The sequence below is a fragment of the Phaethon aethereus genome (genome assembly GCF_964289735.1).
Source record: "Phaethon aethereus genome assembly, chromosome: 2".
Taxonomy (NCBI): domain Eukaryota; kingdom Metazoa; phylum Chordata; class Aves; order Phaethontiformes; family Phaethontidae; genus Phaethon; species Phaethon aethereus.
The window spans coordinates 124,322,093-124,339,667 of NC_138582.1; the positions used below are offsets into that span (position 1 = coordinate 124,322,093).

Genomic DNA, 17,575 nt, shown 5'->3' on the forward strand with positions numbered 1-17,575 from the left:
CCCAAGGTATGATTTTTTCCACATGCAGCCCATCATTATTTACAACCCAAACTTAGCAGTACAAAGCTAGGATGTATTTTCCCCTATCTCCGATTTCACCTTCTTCCCTAGTACACTTGCAAGACAAACAGCAGCAGGTCCTCTCAGGAATATTGTTCTTAAAAAGAAGTTACTGCAGATGAAAATGTATTTTCCAAAAATTTCCTCATGGGTCTGCTCCTGCTTTTACTGGAAGCACTCACCATAAAAATACAACTGGACTTCATGCTCTATTAAAAGCAGACTTGATACTTATGGTCTGATTGTGCAGTTCTTTTATTCAAGATCTTACTGTGTACATTGGTTCTTTATCAAATAACTTACCAAGAACTTGGAGAGCCTGCTAGTGGTCTCTGTAATGCCAATATCTAAGTGAGTTCCATATTCAAACCCTTTTCCAAACTCAATGGATCAGAGGTTTTGAAAATTGGAGGCTCCTTCCAGAACAACAGTTATAAGACCAAACCTAATTATAATAAATATGAATATAAATATCAGTTCCACTGAAAAACAGTTTCTGTATCTTACATATACATGCATCATGAAGAAGGTGAATGATATCTCCTAGAAATTCCAGCTGTAAAAACCACACTTTTGATGGTATACAATTCTGTAAGTGATTCAAATTAGGTTCTGGTGACAATGAAGAACCAATAAAAGGCTCAACATAAAAACCTTCCTATTTGAATAACGATTAATGATTGAAGACCATATGGTTGATTTGGCTGTCAACATAAACATTCACTTAATCATTTAGAGCTCTTACAAAAAACTGAAGCTTTAGGTTGCACTTCTTTTTACATTAAAATAATAAACAATACTGATGGCTCCAAATCATTATTCCATCTGCTATTGTAGCAGATCTAAAGCTAAGGTAGACATCAGGGAAATTACAGATCTGAATTCTTTGTTTCTCCAAGCCAGTTTTGCTGTAAGAATGCATGTCTTTACATTGATCTAGAATTACATCAGTGTGAAATCAGAGTAAGCCTGTGGCCACAAAAGACTTCCTTAGGTTGCAAAGCAAGAGGCAAAGAGATATCCTGAGCAGGAATGTCCTGAAGTACTCCCCTTGAACTCAGATCATTCAGAGAAACAACAGGAAAAAGTCTATTCCCTTGTGTAAGGGAAAAAAGCACAGTGAGGCAACAATTCAGTTGAAAATGTAGTTATATCAGGATTCCAGGGAATGCACAGAGGAGTATGCTTGTCACAGCAACAGCAACAAGCAGTACTTTTCCAGGTACTCTGGCTTGGTCCTGAGTCCCTTTTATACAGTTGTAGAATGCAACTGGCAATATCAGCAGATTCAAATCCAAACAAACTGAATTCACTCCGATTTAAGTTCTCTGAATCTAGTAGACAGACTTCTGACTCACTTGAACAGAGACGAGAGCAGTCTCCAGCTGAATGATGCTGCACAGCCCCAGCAAATGAAATTAAAAACAACAGAAACAAACAAAACCCACCCAAACCTAAGACCAAAGATATTTCAAAATTTATTTTAAAATGTATTTTAAAAATTTTAAAACTCAATCCCAAATCACACTTCTGCACCTAATTTGCTTATTGACACAGGACAACTGACCAACAATACACAATACCCCAAGGAAAAGCCACCTTTGTTACAGCTGAGTGAGCTGTTGGGCATATCTGTCTATCTTCTCATATTCCCCATGCATCTGCCACAGTGTCAAGAGAAGCCTCATGTTTTCCCCATTATTACCGCTCTGCAGTTAATAGCATTTTTGCTAAAAGGACTGTTACGCTCTATTTTACTGCCTGCACCTGTCACCCTTGTACTCCACTATAGCTCTTCTTGCCACTTGCCTGCTGTTCAGAGCAGGGAATTCTTTGCAAGGCTGTTATTGGGAAAAGAGACAACAGACATGAGACAACAAATGTCTGTATGGGATAAGGGACAAGCACACACCAAAGGGACTGGTACCAACTTGCATCTCTCTTTAGCAAATCTAGCCCTTTCCTCTCCCGGTCCATTTTTCACTGTTTCTTGCATGACAGTCTCCTGCACACATGAGAAAGGCTTAGCCTCCTGCCCTACCTCTTGGATCCTGGGCTCTGAAATTATTAGGTGCTGATGCAGATACTGAAGCCTACAGCACAGGGAGAAAGATAAATACTCAATATATATTGTTCCCACTTGGTGAGGTTTCTGGGTGATAACAGAGAGTGAGGACAAGGCAGATTGATTGGTGAAACACAACAGATATGTATGGCTGTGGGAAAGTTAGTTAAACATTGTAAGAAAGATTGCTTCAGATCATGAAATCTCTAAATGGGGAAGTCATCCCAAAGAAGCATTACTTTTTGCTTAGCCCTGCTACTAGGTGTTCTCTGAAACATCCACTACTGGCCACAGACAAAGATAAGGGCCGAGCTAGCACAGTCTTATCTGGCATTGTCAATCTCACTTCAATGGAGCTATTCTGATTTATATTGACTAGGCATCTGAGACTGTAACTCCTTTTATTTGCTGCTAATCTTCCTCTGCTCTTTCTGCAGTAAAAATTAAATGCCTCTTCTAACTCCATTGCTAGGCCACCTGAGAAATTAAACATTCTGATTTTCCTAAAATAGATACCTTTCTTTTTAAGTTCTTCAGATTTTTGTTCAAGTGATTCTAGGTCATAATTCACACCATCTGAAAATGCAAGTAATACCTACAAAGACATAAAAGAGAGAATTTAAACCACACAGAAGCAAAGAACAATTATATTTCAATCTTTCTTATACAATTTTGACTAAAGGATTTTGCCTAAGTCATCACATTACCTTTTGTCGGGTCTCATCCTTGTTCTGAAATGTTTCCCATAGTGACTGCAAGAATTCAACATTAAGTTGGGATGGTTTCTTGATCACAGCATCTGACAGGTTACGCAGGACAGATTCACTCTCAACGTAGAACTCTGTGGGTATTGGAGTAACAGTATTGTTCACTTGAACAGCCATGCTGCTCAGTGCCTTGGACCCAACATCACAGCTCACATCCCTTAGCGACAGGAAGGCTTGCAAAATCTCGGGGAAATGCAGACAGTTTGGTCTGTCCGTGAAAGAAGTGGTGGCTTTCCCTCTGTGATGAGATATCAGATCCCACAGTGATGTCCACAAAACAAGCTACTGTTGGGAAAATCATAAAAAGATGCATCAAACCATTTTCATTTCAGGTAAAGAAAAACAGGAGAGAAAAAACACAATGAGGGGAGACAAATGCACATCAGCTAAGTAGGCAGGAGCCTCTGGAATCTGTCATCTCTGAGTCCCAGGTAGATTATCTAAAATGAATCTTTAGGTCTCTAATTCATTTAGAGAGATGTTGATCTTAAACCCACTCAGATGAATTTTTAATTTCTAGAGAAAAATTGTGGAAATGAAAAGCATATTGGATAGATAAAGTTGTCAAAAATCCCTAAATGCCTTTAACTGAAAATGTGTGCTGTAATTATCTTTATATAACAAATCTGAGCGCCCATCCTTCTTAATAGCAACATCAGCATCAGCTTCAGAAATTATTTCACTGGAGCTACTTCTCGGTTCAGCAGTTTTTGTCCCTTCCTTCCCCTTACTTCCCAGCTACAGGCAATTGAGCAGGTATCATTTAGAAGGCCAGAGGGCTGTTTGTTTTTAACATGTTGTGTTGGACAGTTAACACATAATTGCTGTAGTATTTTCATCACTTTGAAAGTAATGCTATGCCTAACGTTTAAGATTTGGGTCAATACCAAATCACTTCCCTTCTTTCATCCTCATCACCTCATCATGCTTTTCACCAGTGCTTGCACATTCATTGTGGCATGCACAGCTCTGCACAGTTAGCAGACAGAGCAGGGTCTCCCGACTCTCAATATGCATTTTAGCATCATTTCTCACTGCATGTGAGGTGATGGGAAAACCAGAAGCGAAATGAAAGCACACGCCACAAAATGAGAAGTACTACCACCATGTTCCTTGTTTAATTAGATGTAAGGTCACTCTAATCTGTAGTATAACTGCGTCACTGCATGGATATCCTATGAGATTAATGTCTTATATTATTTCTCTCTGCAACTCAAGAGAAGAGAAAATACACATATTTAAGAATTACACCTGTTGCTAGTAGCACTTTATTTCTGCTCTGCAATAGTTGTAACTACTTCTAACTTTCAGAAATTAATGTTTGGATGACATGGCATCACAGTTGCTGTCAACCCAGAAGTAAAACCTACTTGAAATGCTAAAGTTGTACTTTGAGTAAGGAAGTGGATGAAAGTTATACACACTAAAGCTTAAATAAAAGTTCAAATTTGCAGAAATGAGACCATAAGTACATGGATAAGCTAATGAGGAATACAGTAGGGTGTGAGGTTGCAGAAAACTTACTAATTTCACAGTAGCTGTTCAGGTGTGTCTTTTTACTCTTCCTGAAGGGGAGAAAATGGGAACTACCTTATGTACCAGGGAAGGAGAGTATTTGCATGGGCATCAAGGGAAAAGTTAACACAATGCAAACTGACATGGGTGGTTATTTGTTTGTCAGCTCATATCCTTTATTCTATGGAGGGAGTAAAGAGAAAACATCCAGGTCATTTCTTTCAGCAATTTTAGAGAGACTGGATGTAGCTAATTTATTCCACATAGATCATTATCTTCATGTGAGTGAGAATAATTTTTCTATTTTGTTTTCAGTTTTAAAGACGACCAACTAAGTGTATTCCAAAGAACCACTCTAACTGAGAAGCATACTTAAAGCAGCACATGGAGATCTTAGATCAGTTTGGTTCAGGGATGTTTACCTTTTCTGTTGCTATCCTCACAAATACCATCAACCAGTCTTTTTTTTTTTTTATGGTCTTTAAGTTAGAAAAATCATCAACAGCATGTTTCCTACTTGATGATCCAGTTATGTTAGCTGGGACTGATCAACACTTCCCACACCTATGGCATATATATCAATACCTTTCTTCCTCAGGCTTTCTGCTGCTTTTGCAGCTCTACTGGTCATTCGTCCAGCAACCTGTTGGATTTTTTCCTGGATATTCAATCAGTAAAATTTGTTTGATATTTTCACGTATTCTGCTGTCCTTTTCTGGTTGGAAGTTGAGTTTCACTTTCTCAAGTGCATTTCCAATATTACTTTGGTGTCCTTTAATTTGTTTGATGGTTTGAACGTTAAATTCTAGTTCTGCTCTGTTCAGACGAATGCCTAGGTTGAACTCTTCTTTATAGACACAACCATACAGCACAAAGCCAATTTTGGTATTTTGAACAAGAATGCTGGATTGATTACACTTGTCACAAAGTCCATCATTATGCTGAAGTTTTCTTCATCTATGTTTCTGGATTATGTTTCTGCCTATTAAGAAAATAACATCTGCTTTCTTTGGACAGTCCGCAGAAGATAAAGGAAAATATATTATTAACCAAGTACACAATTCTATCATTAGTAATCCTGCCTCTACCTCCCACATTCTACTAGTCATGTGGACAAAAAAAAAAACCCCTAACAAATAGACCTATAAAAAGAAAGTTAAGCACATAAAATGCAACGTACATGGAAATGCAGACATCTAGTCCCAGACCACAAAACATACTCCTGTAAGCACGTACGTTGCAGATTAACCATAGGTACATTTCCCCCTTACCAACTGAGCAAAATTACACTGGTCTAACCAAATGTCCACAGGGCAAGGCAACATTTCATCTCACCTCATGCAAATGCCTAAAGAGGTCCAGTGACTCACACCCCAAAATGCCTATTTCTGTCCCTGCTGCTTAGAAAGGGAAACTACAGTGACTAGACATGACAGCTATAAACAGCTAAAGCTAAGTAAGATAAATCCCATCCTATGCGTACATACAAAATTGAGACTCTTCAGGATTCATAGATGAGGTGTCTCCGCTGAGTGAGAACCAAATTGCTCTCAGCATGCTTACCATAGCCCAAAAGGACCAACTTCCAAATAAAGCACAGCAGCCATAGCTACATCCATTCTGAAAGATGGCAGAAGGAGAAGGTAGGAAAGAGTAGCCTCTACAACAGCTGAACTGCACAAGCAGGAAAGAGAGGTGACTGTAATTTAAATAATGTTAATCAGAACAGATTATGTTATCTGTATTGACCTGATAGATGCCTTTGCAAGACTTTCCTTCAAACACAGTTGTAGGGGAAAAGGAAGTTGAACACAACAGCCAATAGTGAGTATACACTTACCTGGTACTGAAATATCACCTATATTATTTGTTATATTTGCAGTTAAGTTCTCAAGTCCTTCAAAGGTATCCACATAGAAACATTCATCCTCTGATCCAGCCATTATCAGAAGCTCATTTCGATTTGATCCTTCTAGTTCAACTGTGTAGATGGCAATTCCTTTGTTCCTTAATCTCTGGGCCACATCATCCAGCATGGCTTTATCATGGCATTCCCCATCAGCTACCACTAGCAGCACCTGGGGAACTCCTTTGCTCTTGCGGCTGCTATATTCTTCAGTGAAGAACGTTTCTGAATGGACCAGTGCCTTTGCCATGTAACTTGTTTGTCCCAGAGGGTCACCTTTCTGGATAGCCTCAGTAATCTCCAGTTTTGTAGTATACTTACTGAGGCAGAAGAGCATTACTGGTTTATCAGAGTATTTTAGTGCTCCAGACTGAACTCCATCTAGGCCGACATCAGATTGTTTCACCAGGGCAATCATGAAGTCTTTCATGGCCTGGTACTGTGAGGAGCTTATGAATCATGAGGTTCAGACTGTATTTAAAGCTGTTGTTTTTAATCTCTAACCTCTTCTTTCATCCTTTATATCATACAGGGACAAAGAGAAGAAGAATCAGCTCCTATGCATCTACTGATGACAGAATCCTTGCTGCAACAAAGCATTTATTTTCAAGATCATTAGTATGTTATTTACTAAATATGTATATACATATAAACACACATATATATGTATGCAAATTATTAGGAAACAATTGGCATAATTTGGAAAGACAGCAGATTCTCCCTGGAAGGAGTGCAATAAAATAGGTTAGTCAGCCTAACTCACTGTGGGACGAGTAAGTGATTCTCTGTTTCAGCACAACTGAGCAAAAGTTCCCCATAGTTTTGCCCAGGGAATTTCAGGAAGCTCTGGTGCTGCATTCAGAATGATTCTTCCCATAACAGAGAGGAAGAGAAGCAAGAAGCACCATGCCTATGCTGCCCTGCACCTCTGCAGGGGCTGGGTCCCCTGGCCAGGACTGGAGTGAGCCCTCCTCCAAAGGGGCAAAGAAGCTGGGGGTTGCTCTCTCCTTCTGGAAGACTTTAGCAAGTAGGTAGGTAGCAGTTTAAGAAACCCTACTAACTGGAGGTCAAATCTTTGTGAAGCCCTACCAGCCACAAGAGAGTACAAGCCTCTGTGAGGCATGTTCAGGAGAACATCACCAGCAAAAGAGCCAATTCCTGCTCTTACAGTGCCCTTGGAAGATTCTCCCTATGTAATATTATATTTATTTCACTACTACTTGTAAGACTAAGGTTCATTATTCATTGCTACATTATTCTTTGCTACATGCACACAGCATGGGCAACAAACAGGAGGAACTGCAAACCACTGTGTATTGGGAAAATTATGATACAGTTGCCATCATGGAAACATGGTGGGATGACTTGCACAACTAGAGTGCTGTAATGGATGGCTAGGAACTCTTCAGAAGGGCAAGGAAGGTGCAGCAGTAGGGTAGTCCTGTACGTTAGGGAGTGTTTTGATTGTCTAGACCTTAATGATGGTGACAACAGGTTTGAGTGTTTACCCGTAAGAATCAGAGTGAAGGCCAACAAGGCAGGTATCATGGTGGGAGTCTGTTACAGACCACCCAACCAGGATGAAAAGGCAGATGAAATATTCTATAAGCAGCTGGGAGAAGTCTCACAATCACTAGCCCTAGTGGGGGATTTCAACTTACCAGATGTCTGCTAGAAATACAATACAGCAGAGAGGAAACAGTCCAGGAGGTTCCTGGAGTGTGTAGGAAGATAAGATAACTTCCAGACACAGCTGGTGAGTGAGCCAACTAGGGAAGGCACCCTGCTGGACCTGTTTGTGAACAGAGAAGGACTTGTGGGTGATGTGAAGGGTTGAGGCTGTCTTGGGCATAGTAACCACAAAATTATAGAGTTTTTGATTCTTGGAGAAGCAAGGAGAGGGGTCAACAGAACTGCTACCTTGGACTTCTGGAGAGCAGACTTCAACCTGTTTAGAAGAATGGTTGACGGAGTCCCTTGGGAGGCAGTCCTGAAGGGCAAAGGAGTCCAGGAATGATGGACATTCTTCAAGAAGGAAATCTTAAAGGTGCAGGAGCAGGTTGTCCCCATGCGCCGGCAGACAAGCCAGCAGGGAAGAAGGCTGCCCTGGCTGAACAGAGAGCTTTGGCTGGAACTCAGGAAAATAAGGACAGTTTATGACCTTTGGAAGAAGGGGCAGGCAACTCAGGAGGACTACAAGGATGTCATGAGGTTATGCAGGAAGAACATTAGAAGGGCCAAAGCCCAGACAGAACTTAATCTGGCTACTGCCATAAAAAACAATAAAAAATGTTTCTATAAATACATTAGCCACAAAAGGAGGGCTAAGAAGAGTCTCCATCCTTTATTGGATGCAGGGGGAAACACAGTGACACAGGATGAGGAAAAAGCTGAGGTACTTAATGCCTTCTTTACCTCAGTCTTTAATAGCAAGACCAATTGTTCTCAGGGTCCCCCACCCTCTGAGCTGGAAGACAAGGACAGGGAGTAGAATGAAGCCCCCATAATCCAAGGCAAAATGGTTAGTGACCTGCTACACCACTTGGACACAAACAAGTCTATGGGGCTGGATGGGATCCAGCCAAGGGTACTGCGGGAGCTGGCAGAAGTGCTCACCAAGCCACTTGCCATCATTTATCAGCAGTCCTGGCTAACCGGGGAGGTCCCAGTTGTCTGGAGGTTAGAAAATGGGATGCACATTGACAAGAAGGGCCAGAAGGAGGATCCAGGGAACTACAGGCCTGTCAGTCTGACCTGGGTGCCAGGGAAGGTTATGGAGCAGATCACATTGAGTGCCATCACACAGCACGTACAGGACAACCAGGTGATCAGGCCTAGTCAGCATGGGTTTATGAAAGGCAGGTCCTGCTTGACCAACCTGGTCTCCTTCCATGATCAGGTGACCCACCTAATGGATGAAGGAAAGGCTGTGGATGTTATCTACCCAGACATTAGTAAAGCCTTTGACACTGTTTCTCACAGCATACTACTGAACAAGCTGGCGGCTCGTGGCTTGAACGGGTGTACTCTTTGCTAGATAAAAAACTGGCTGGATGGCCAGGCCCAAAGAGATGAGATAAGTGGAATTAAATCCAGCTGGCAACCAGTCACAAATTGTGTTCCCCAGGGTTCAGTATTGGGGTCAGTTCTGTTTAATATCTTTATCAACTATTTGGATGAAATGATTGAGTGCTCCTTCAGTAAGTTTGCAGATGACACCAAGTTGGGTGGGAGTGTTGATCTGCTTGAGCACAGAAAGGCTCTACAGAGGGATCTGAACAGGCTGGATTGATGGGTTGAGGCCAGTTGTATGAGGTTCAACAAACCTAAGTGCCAGGTCCTGCACTTCGGCCACAACAACCCCATGCAACGCTACAGGCTTGGGGAGGAGTGGCTGGAGAGCTGCCTGGCAGAAAAGGACCTGGGGGTGCTGGTTGACAGCCAGCTGAACATGAGCCGGCAGTGTGCCCAGGTGGCCAAGAAAGCCAACAGCGTCCTGTCCTGTATCAGAAATAGTGTGGCCAGCAGGAGTAGGGAAGTGATTGTGCCCCTGTACTCAGTGCTGGTGAGGCCGCACTTTGAATCCTGTGTTCAGTTTTGGGCCCCTCACTACAAGAAGGATGTTGAGGTGCTGAAGCGTGTCCAAAGAAGGGCAATGAAGCTGGTGAGGGGCCTGGAGCACAAGTCTTATGAGGAGCTGCTGAGGGAACTGGAATTGTTTAATTGGAGAAGAGGAGGCTGAGGGGAGACCTTATCGCTCTCTACAACTACCTGAAAGGGGGTTGTGGTGAGACGGGTGTTGGTCTCTTCTCCCAAGTAGCTAGTAATAGAACAAGAGGAAATGGCCTCAAGTTGTGCTAGGGGAGGTTCAGATTGGATATTAGGAAAAATTTCTTCACTGAGAGAGTGGTCAGGCATTGAAACAGGCTGCCCAGGGAGGTGGTGGAGTCACCATCCTTGGAGGTATTTAAAAGCCTGTAGATGTGGTGCTTAGGGACATGGTGTAGTGATATTTGTTCTTTTACATTTTTTCAGTCAGGTGTCCTGGGAAATGATACCCAATACTGATTTGCAGGCATTGTCATTACATAGACTATTCCCTGTTCCAACCATTCACTGAACTAATTTTTTCTATTTGTCAAATCCAACTGAATTAGTTTCAGTTAACTTTCAGTTACATTTTAATATTTAAATTTTCAAGAACAGGATCACCCAGCATTGTCCTCATGGCTAGGCTGTTAGAGCAAACAAGATTAATATCAGTGGATATCGTTCATCTTCTATAACAACATTGCTTTTATTGAGTGTTGGAGCTCTGTAAGATTTTACCACCATTCACACATAACTACATCAGTGTGCATAATAGATAAAATCTGAAAGACTCCACTTACTTTCCTTAAGTCACCACCCTTTCAATATTCTGAGTGCATAGCGTTAACCTGTGTGTGTATGTGTTTAATTGTAAACATGAATATATCTCCCAACAGAGGGAGAAAGGGAGGGAAAAAAAAAACCCAAACCCACAAATCAAGTCAAATAGCTTTTAGGGAAAATCAATAGCAATTTCAGAAACTCAAATCAAAGCTTTTGCAGAGTCACATATCAGCAAATGAATACAGAGAAAAATTTCTCACAAGGAGAACTTTTTTGTTGTTGTTGTTTTAAAAAAAAAAAACAAAAACAAAAATCTGCATCATGTTCACCTACAGACCTCACCTCACAAAGGGAAAAGCATAGAAATAATCTCCAAGATATTTATGGATATATATTCTCCCATAGCTGTCTTTCACCTTCACAGGGCCTACTCCAGCTCCCTTCAAAATCACAGAAGTATTTTGGGCTGCTTTTTTTTTTTGTGAGGAACAACAGTATACCAATCTCATGAGATGCTTGCAAAGAAAGTTGTCTCTGTTTCAGCTCTGCTGAATGAGTCAGTCTAACACAGACTAGAGTCTCTGGGATTCAGCCATCAGGTGCTACAAATTTCTGTCTCCCTTTCACAGCATATAGGATGCTGACACTCCTTACACAGTAATACAAGCCTCCAGCAAAATTGTCTGGTGGATGCAAATCACCTGGCAGTGGCTGAGCCTGAACAGGCCAGGAATGATGCAGATGCGAGAGGAAGGTATCTGGAAGAATCTGTAGCCATAATTTAGTCTTCTTGGACTGGCAGCTTAGAAATATTTTGGGAGTCTTTCTTATCAACAATAAATTCTTATATAACAGCATTTGCTAGTAATGGTTCCTTTCACCACTGCTTGGCTAGAAGACTCTGCTCTCAGCCGGCCAGCTTTGGACAAACTCTGGTGTGAACTACAGCAATGCAGTATTTCTGGGCATAGAAGCCAGCCTCTTTTAAAAGTCCAACAAGTTTCACTTTGTTTCCTCAGGAGCTCAGACTCTGCTAATCTAAGGAGTCTAGCAGAGTCTACTGCACTCCATCACAGATACTGGGGGTAAGTTAGGCACAGCTGAGCTAGGGAGACAGGTCCAGAACAAGGACAGCATAATTGCAACATGGTCTTTCACTACTAGAACATCTTTGCCGGTGCTGGCAGTCCTGCTTTCAACAGTAATTATCTAGTGAGTTGGCTCCTGACGGCCCTTCAGACATGCCCTTTCTTGTGGCCGTGGCTGCTAGTACTGCCTTGCCTTGGGAATTCTGTGGCAATTCAGAGACTTCTTGTCATTAAAAGTGTAAAGAAAAGAGAATCTTTCAGAACTTAAAGTTGTGGTTTAAATTAGCCAAGAAAACTAATTAAAGAAGAGGAATCATATGTTATTTCCCCCTTAGGTTCCCCTAGAGGACATCACTGTTCACATTACTGTTACAATAGTACAAGACATTCACATCACTGTTACAATAAACCCTTGCCCTCCCTTGCTGTAGATCTAAGATAACTGGTTGTTCCTGTGTTCTTCAGATATTTGTACAGGCTTGCAATAATTCTCTGGAAAGATGTAATACACAGCTTCTACCTAACAAATGTTTTAATTCAATAAACAAACACCGAATTTCTCAAATGAAATGATCTTCCATTAGACACACTTTAGAGCTAGCAATAAGATATTTTTGTTTTTTAAAGGGGGGATGGGATTTGGAAGTAAGTAATCCTAGATTTTCCCTAAGGTCTTGAAAACTGTTGACAGACATCCCTGCAGCATGAAACATGGATTCACCCAGAAAGAAAGCAGTCCAGGCAGAAATGGGTCATGCAAGATGCTTCATAATACTACTTGACTCCATAAAGCAGTGGATATACATGGCAAAGGTGTGTATTGTCCAGCAGGTGCATTCAGGTTTGATGTGAGTTGGACTTATGCCAGATGCCTCTAAAATCATTGGGATCTTTCCCTTGGCTTCAAGTGAGAGACACAGTGATGTACACCTGCTAACAGACTGACCTGCAGAGTTGCTGGAGAAGAGCACTGCTATGGGGCTGTCAAGAAACTTCCTACAGAGGTTCAGAGTCTGTCTGGACACTTCCTTCTCTGTTCTTTCATTCCATGAGAAAGAGTAGGTCCCAAAAGCAGAGCACATACCATGTAGAAAAGGGCATAGAGACCAGTCTGGGAAGACAAAACAGACAGTGGACAATGACCTTGCACAAGCAGATGTGATACCAATGAGCAGAAGGCGGCACTTGGATGAATTTGCATCTGCAGAGAAACCTCCTTTGACTAAAGACCCTGTCAAATCAGCTTCTCAGTTCATGAAAACTCTTGAATTTGTCATTGATGGACAGTCTGATACAACTTTAGCACCATCTCCAGAGGCTGGGACAGTGCCTTCACCTGACAGACCTGACAAAGATCTGGACTATGACAATATCAAAGCACGACATTATCAGCCTTTACAAAACTCTTACAGGCTACTATCAGGTTTCCACAGTAACACAGGGCTTTGCCTGGAGATTTGGACTAGCTGAGGGGAAGAGAAAAAACAAGAAAGAATGGCTGATGACCACTATAACATACTCCCTCCCCAGAAGTGCAGTTTTAAGTGAGGCTATAAAAAGGGAACAGAGAATCTCTGTTCTAGGAAGGGCTCACTATCATGTGGGTGATTCCTCTAAATCAGAGAAAAGTCTATATTTTTAAAGGGAAATTTTAAATTTTATTTTAAGGGGACCTGACACATATCGTTCTGTATTCAGTGCCAGCCATCTTCATGTATAGAATGTATGTTGTAATTTCACTTTATTTCTTCAGTAAGAAACATTTTGTGTATGATTTTTACAGCTCTTTTTCCAATTTAATCTTTTTTTTCCATAAAGCAAGCTGCTGCTAGATCTATTCTTCTAGTTGCTAGTAACTCAATGAGGTCAAGCCTACTGCTAATCATTTTGGCATTACAATTACATTTTGAAAGCAAGTTTTCCCAAGAAGAGAGAATCAGTGCCTTCATTCCTGAAAATGAAACAAATTGATACCAAATGTGCTCTTGAATGCCCTTTTGGAGATGCCTATTACTAGTTTGTTCTTATTTCTTCTCTTTTCCTCAGTAGCATACCACTTGGTATAACCCTGCTCTGCTGCCCTGGGTTATTGAGTTTATCAGTCGTTATGGTTATGAAAATGGAATCAACCTCAGTGCAAGTTGAATACTCTTCACTTCTGCTACTGCCACCACACAGCCAGTAACCCAGCACATTCCCAAGGGATTCCTGCTGCCTTAAGGGAAAGCTAAGGTTAGCCATGGTGCCAGTGGCATTCCCTCAACAAGTACAGCCTCCAACTGTTGCACTGCTAGAGTCACAAAGACTTTGTTTTGGCCACCAACAAACTATAGGAAGAGATCAGCCTCTGCGACTCCTATAAGAAGAGATCAGCTGGGCAAGTGTCTCACCCTGCAGATCTGCCAGCTAAACTTCTTACATGAGAACTCCCAGACCCCATCAGGTAAAATGTCCAGGCTTAGCCCTGAGACGCGCAAAACTTTTGTTTTGTTTTTCCCCAAACCAGGATTACTTTGTCACAAGTGGGTTAGGGAGCCTTAACACCAGCAACTACATGAGCAGATCTGAGAGGGTGAAGAGACAGCAATGGAGAGGCAGTGACCTCCCAGTTAGTACTGCTACCCACAGGTGTGCAAATGGCAGGCCCTCAGCAGTACAAAGGTTAAGGTACCTCAGGAACTATGCAACAATTTATTTGTAGTAAAGGAAGCTTTATACTTGCCATTGCAAAGGTGGAAGCAGGCAGTGGGGCTGGTCCAGGGCACCACAGCCCTTCCACTGGAAGACAAAGCTACTAAGCGCAGAGATGAATCATGGGGAAATCTGCCTTCTTTGCAGGAGTTCTCAGTATGGAGTCAGTCATGTCCCTCCACCGGACTCCCTGAATTTGGCTTGTCATGCATCAATAAAACATGATGTGTCCAGCATCCCCTGTTTAGAGTTACAGAAAACCCTGCTAAAACTCCTTGCTTTTGGCAAGATATACAGAGCACTTCTTCAGTGAAGAGGAAGCAAGTAATGTAAATGTTTTGCTGTTTATAATTAAAAGTTTTTATTTAACAAGAAACTTTTATGTATCTTTTATGACAGTGGCTGGATACCAGAAAATGCAATTGCTGCTGGAAGCATGTTTTCCAGCTGGATTCACTCATGCAAACTAACTGCAGGCAGCAGTGTTATTGAGAGCCCTTGTGGTGAAAAGGGCTTCCTGACTGCCACACACTGGTAAAGGCTCTGTGTCTAATCAAGTGCACAAATCCCTGCTAATGTTTTTTTTCAATTTTCCCTGCCCTGATCCTTTTCCACCAAAGGTAGTTCCTCCTTGCTCCAGAATATCCCCTTGGTCTCTAGGACCTGGGATTCTTGAAGGCCTGTCACGTGCTGGGAAACAGCACCAGGCTACTACCTGCAAGCCTGCACGTGCCAAGGTCAGTGAAAAGAGCAACACTGACTTTTTATGCACTGATAACTGCCAGTCACATTCAAATTCTGCACATGCATTGCACCTTGCCAAGATGGAATGGCATTCATGTCACATCTTGAGGAAGAACATAAGACTTGCACTGCATTAACACTGGGTTCAAATTACGGCCAGGACATGTACCAGCCTTGTTACAAAAGGTAAAATTTACCCCTCACATATTTTAGATGATCTGGGCTCCTTTCTCATTAGAAAAGCTGGTTAATTCACCTGTCATATGCAGCCAAATTCTGCAATAGGAGCTAGAAAATAACACAAAGTCAAAAAGCTGGATGTTTTCATAGCATCATAAAATCTTTGGGTTGAAATGGACATTTTAAGGTCATCTAGTCCAACCCCCCTGCAATGAGCAGGTACATCTTCAACTAGATCAGGTTGCTCAGAGCCCTGTCCAACCTGACTGTGACTGTTTCCAGGGATGGGGTGTCTACTATGTCTCTGGGCAACCTGTGTCAGTGTTTCACCACCCTCAGTGTGAAAAATCCCTTCCTTGTATAAAACCATTACCCCTTGTCCTATCGCTACAGGCCCTCCTAAAAAGTCTATCCCCATCTTTCTTACAGGCCTCCTTTAAGTACTGGAAGGCTGCAGTAAGGTCTCCCCAGAGCCTTCTCTTCTCCAGCCTGAACAGCTCCAACTCTCTCAACCTGTCCTCACAGGAGAGGTGCTCCATCACTCTGATCATTTTTTTGGCCCTCCTCTGGACCGACTCCAAAGAGGTCCATGTCTCATGGACACAGTACTCCAGGTGGGGTGTCACCAGAGCAGAGTAGAGGGGCAGAATCACCTCCCTCAACCTGCTGGCCACCCTTCTTTTGATGCAGCCCAGGATACAGTTGGCCTTCTGGGCTGCGAGCGCACATTGCTGGCTTATGTCCAAGCTTTCCATCTACCGGTACCTCCAAGTCCTTCTTGGCAGGGCTGCTCTCAATCCCCTCATCCCCAATCTGTATTGATACCGGGGATTGCCCTGACCCAGGTGCAGGACCCTGCACTTGGCCTTGTTGAACCTCATGAGGCTCATACAGGCCCATTCCTCAAGCTTGTCCAGGACCCTCTGGATGGCATCCTGTCCCTCAGGCATGTCAACCACACCTTGGTGTCACCTGCAAACTTGCTAAGGGTGCACTTGAACCCACTATCTATGTCATTGATGAAGATATTAAACAGTACTTGTTCCAGTACGGACCCCTGAGGGACACTGCTCATCACTGATCTTCATCTGGACATTGAGCCATTGACCACTACCCTCTGGGTGCAACCATCAAACATGCATCAGATCAGATTTGTACTATATTATGAGCGTTTTCACATCATTATAACCTTTATAATAAAAAATAACCAAATAAGCAAGGGTATTAAATTTACTCACTTTCATTCAGTAGAACTCACAGGCAGTGTTTTGGTCCCAGCGACATCTGTTTTCTGTTGATCACCTTCCTTTTCAGAGGATTGGACCTCAGAATTCAGCTACTCTGGATTACAAAACTTAGGTAGAATATGTGCATTTGGGTTGACATATGACAGTAGTAGCATTAGGTTTATTAGATCTACCTTCCTGCACTTCTTAAACTACAGATTATCTTAAGTAAGGCGCCCACCAGCATTAACATCACACACAGGTTTACTGTGGCAAATCTAAATTGCTCCCTGAACAGATTTGTAAGGGTGTGGCTTGACTCTCTAAATACAGGCTCTGACATCATCCATAAAGAAGCCACTTCCTTGTTACTTCTGAGAAGTTCATGCTTCTTTTATAGTTTGTGAGGAATTTGGGATCAAGCAGGGAGATGTTGCTCTTAATTCACTCAACTGAGCAGCAAGGACATCTTCAGAAGACTGCTTTCATTACAATAGAGAATGTTATCTCATGGAAGACAATCATAGCCCAGTACAAGTGGTCATATCCTAGTTTCTACTCCGTTAATGGACAGCTATTCCTATATTAATTAGTTTGTCTTTAAAAAGCAGGGTTTATTATGATTGGCACAAAGGCCTTGAGCTACAGTGTTTAAACTGCTTCCAAACAAGAGCCAGCTGCAACAGAAGACATATTGGTAGCACAGGCTACGTAAGTATAGCTGCACAAAGGCACCTCGGGGACAGGGTGGGAAGAAGGGCATGCCCTGACCCAAGGGTATCACTATGTGCTACACTGTACTCTAGAGAACCTTTCACAGTTCCACCATCTGTTTACACCACAGCCATTCAAAAAATTCCAAGGGTTCAAAAAAAGTAGATGCTAGGTACTCCATTACCTAGAACAACAATCTGAAGTTTAAGCATCCACAGCACCAAAAGTACAGTATCAACTCAGAG

The 17,575-nt window shown here is 42.1% G+C and overlaps 1 protein-coding gene across 1 annotated transcript; it reads right to left on the bottom strand.

Moving 5' to 3' along the window:
- Positions 1-1,830: 1,830 nt before the first annotated feature.
- LOC309402618 (collagen alpha-6(VI) chain-like) lies at positions 1,831-12,876 on the bottom strand (the record flags this gene model as incomplete). Its single annotated transcript, XM_081996480.1, is given in 8 exon segments — positions 1,831-1,901; positions 2,642-2,720; positions 2,833-2,966; positions 4,830-4,875; positions 4,878-4,920; positions 5,971-6,027; positions 6,157-6,762; positions 12,860-12,876. Coding segments are annotated over 8 exon segments (1,053 nt in total).
- Positions 12,877-17,575: the final 4,699 nt, after the last annotated feature.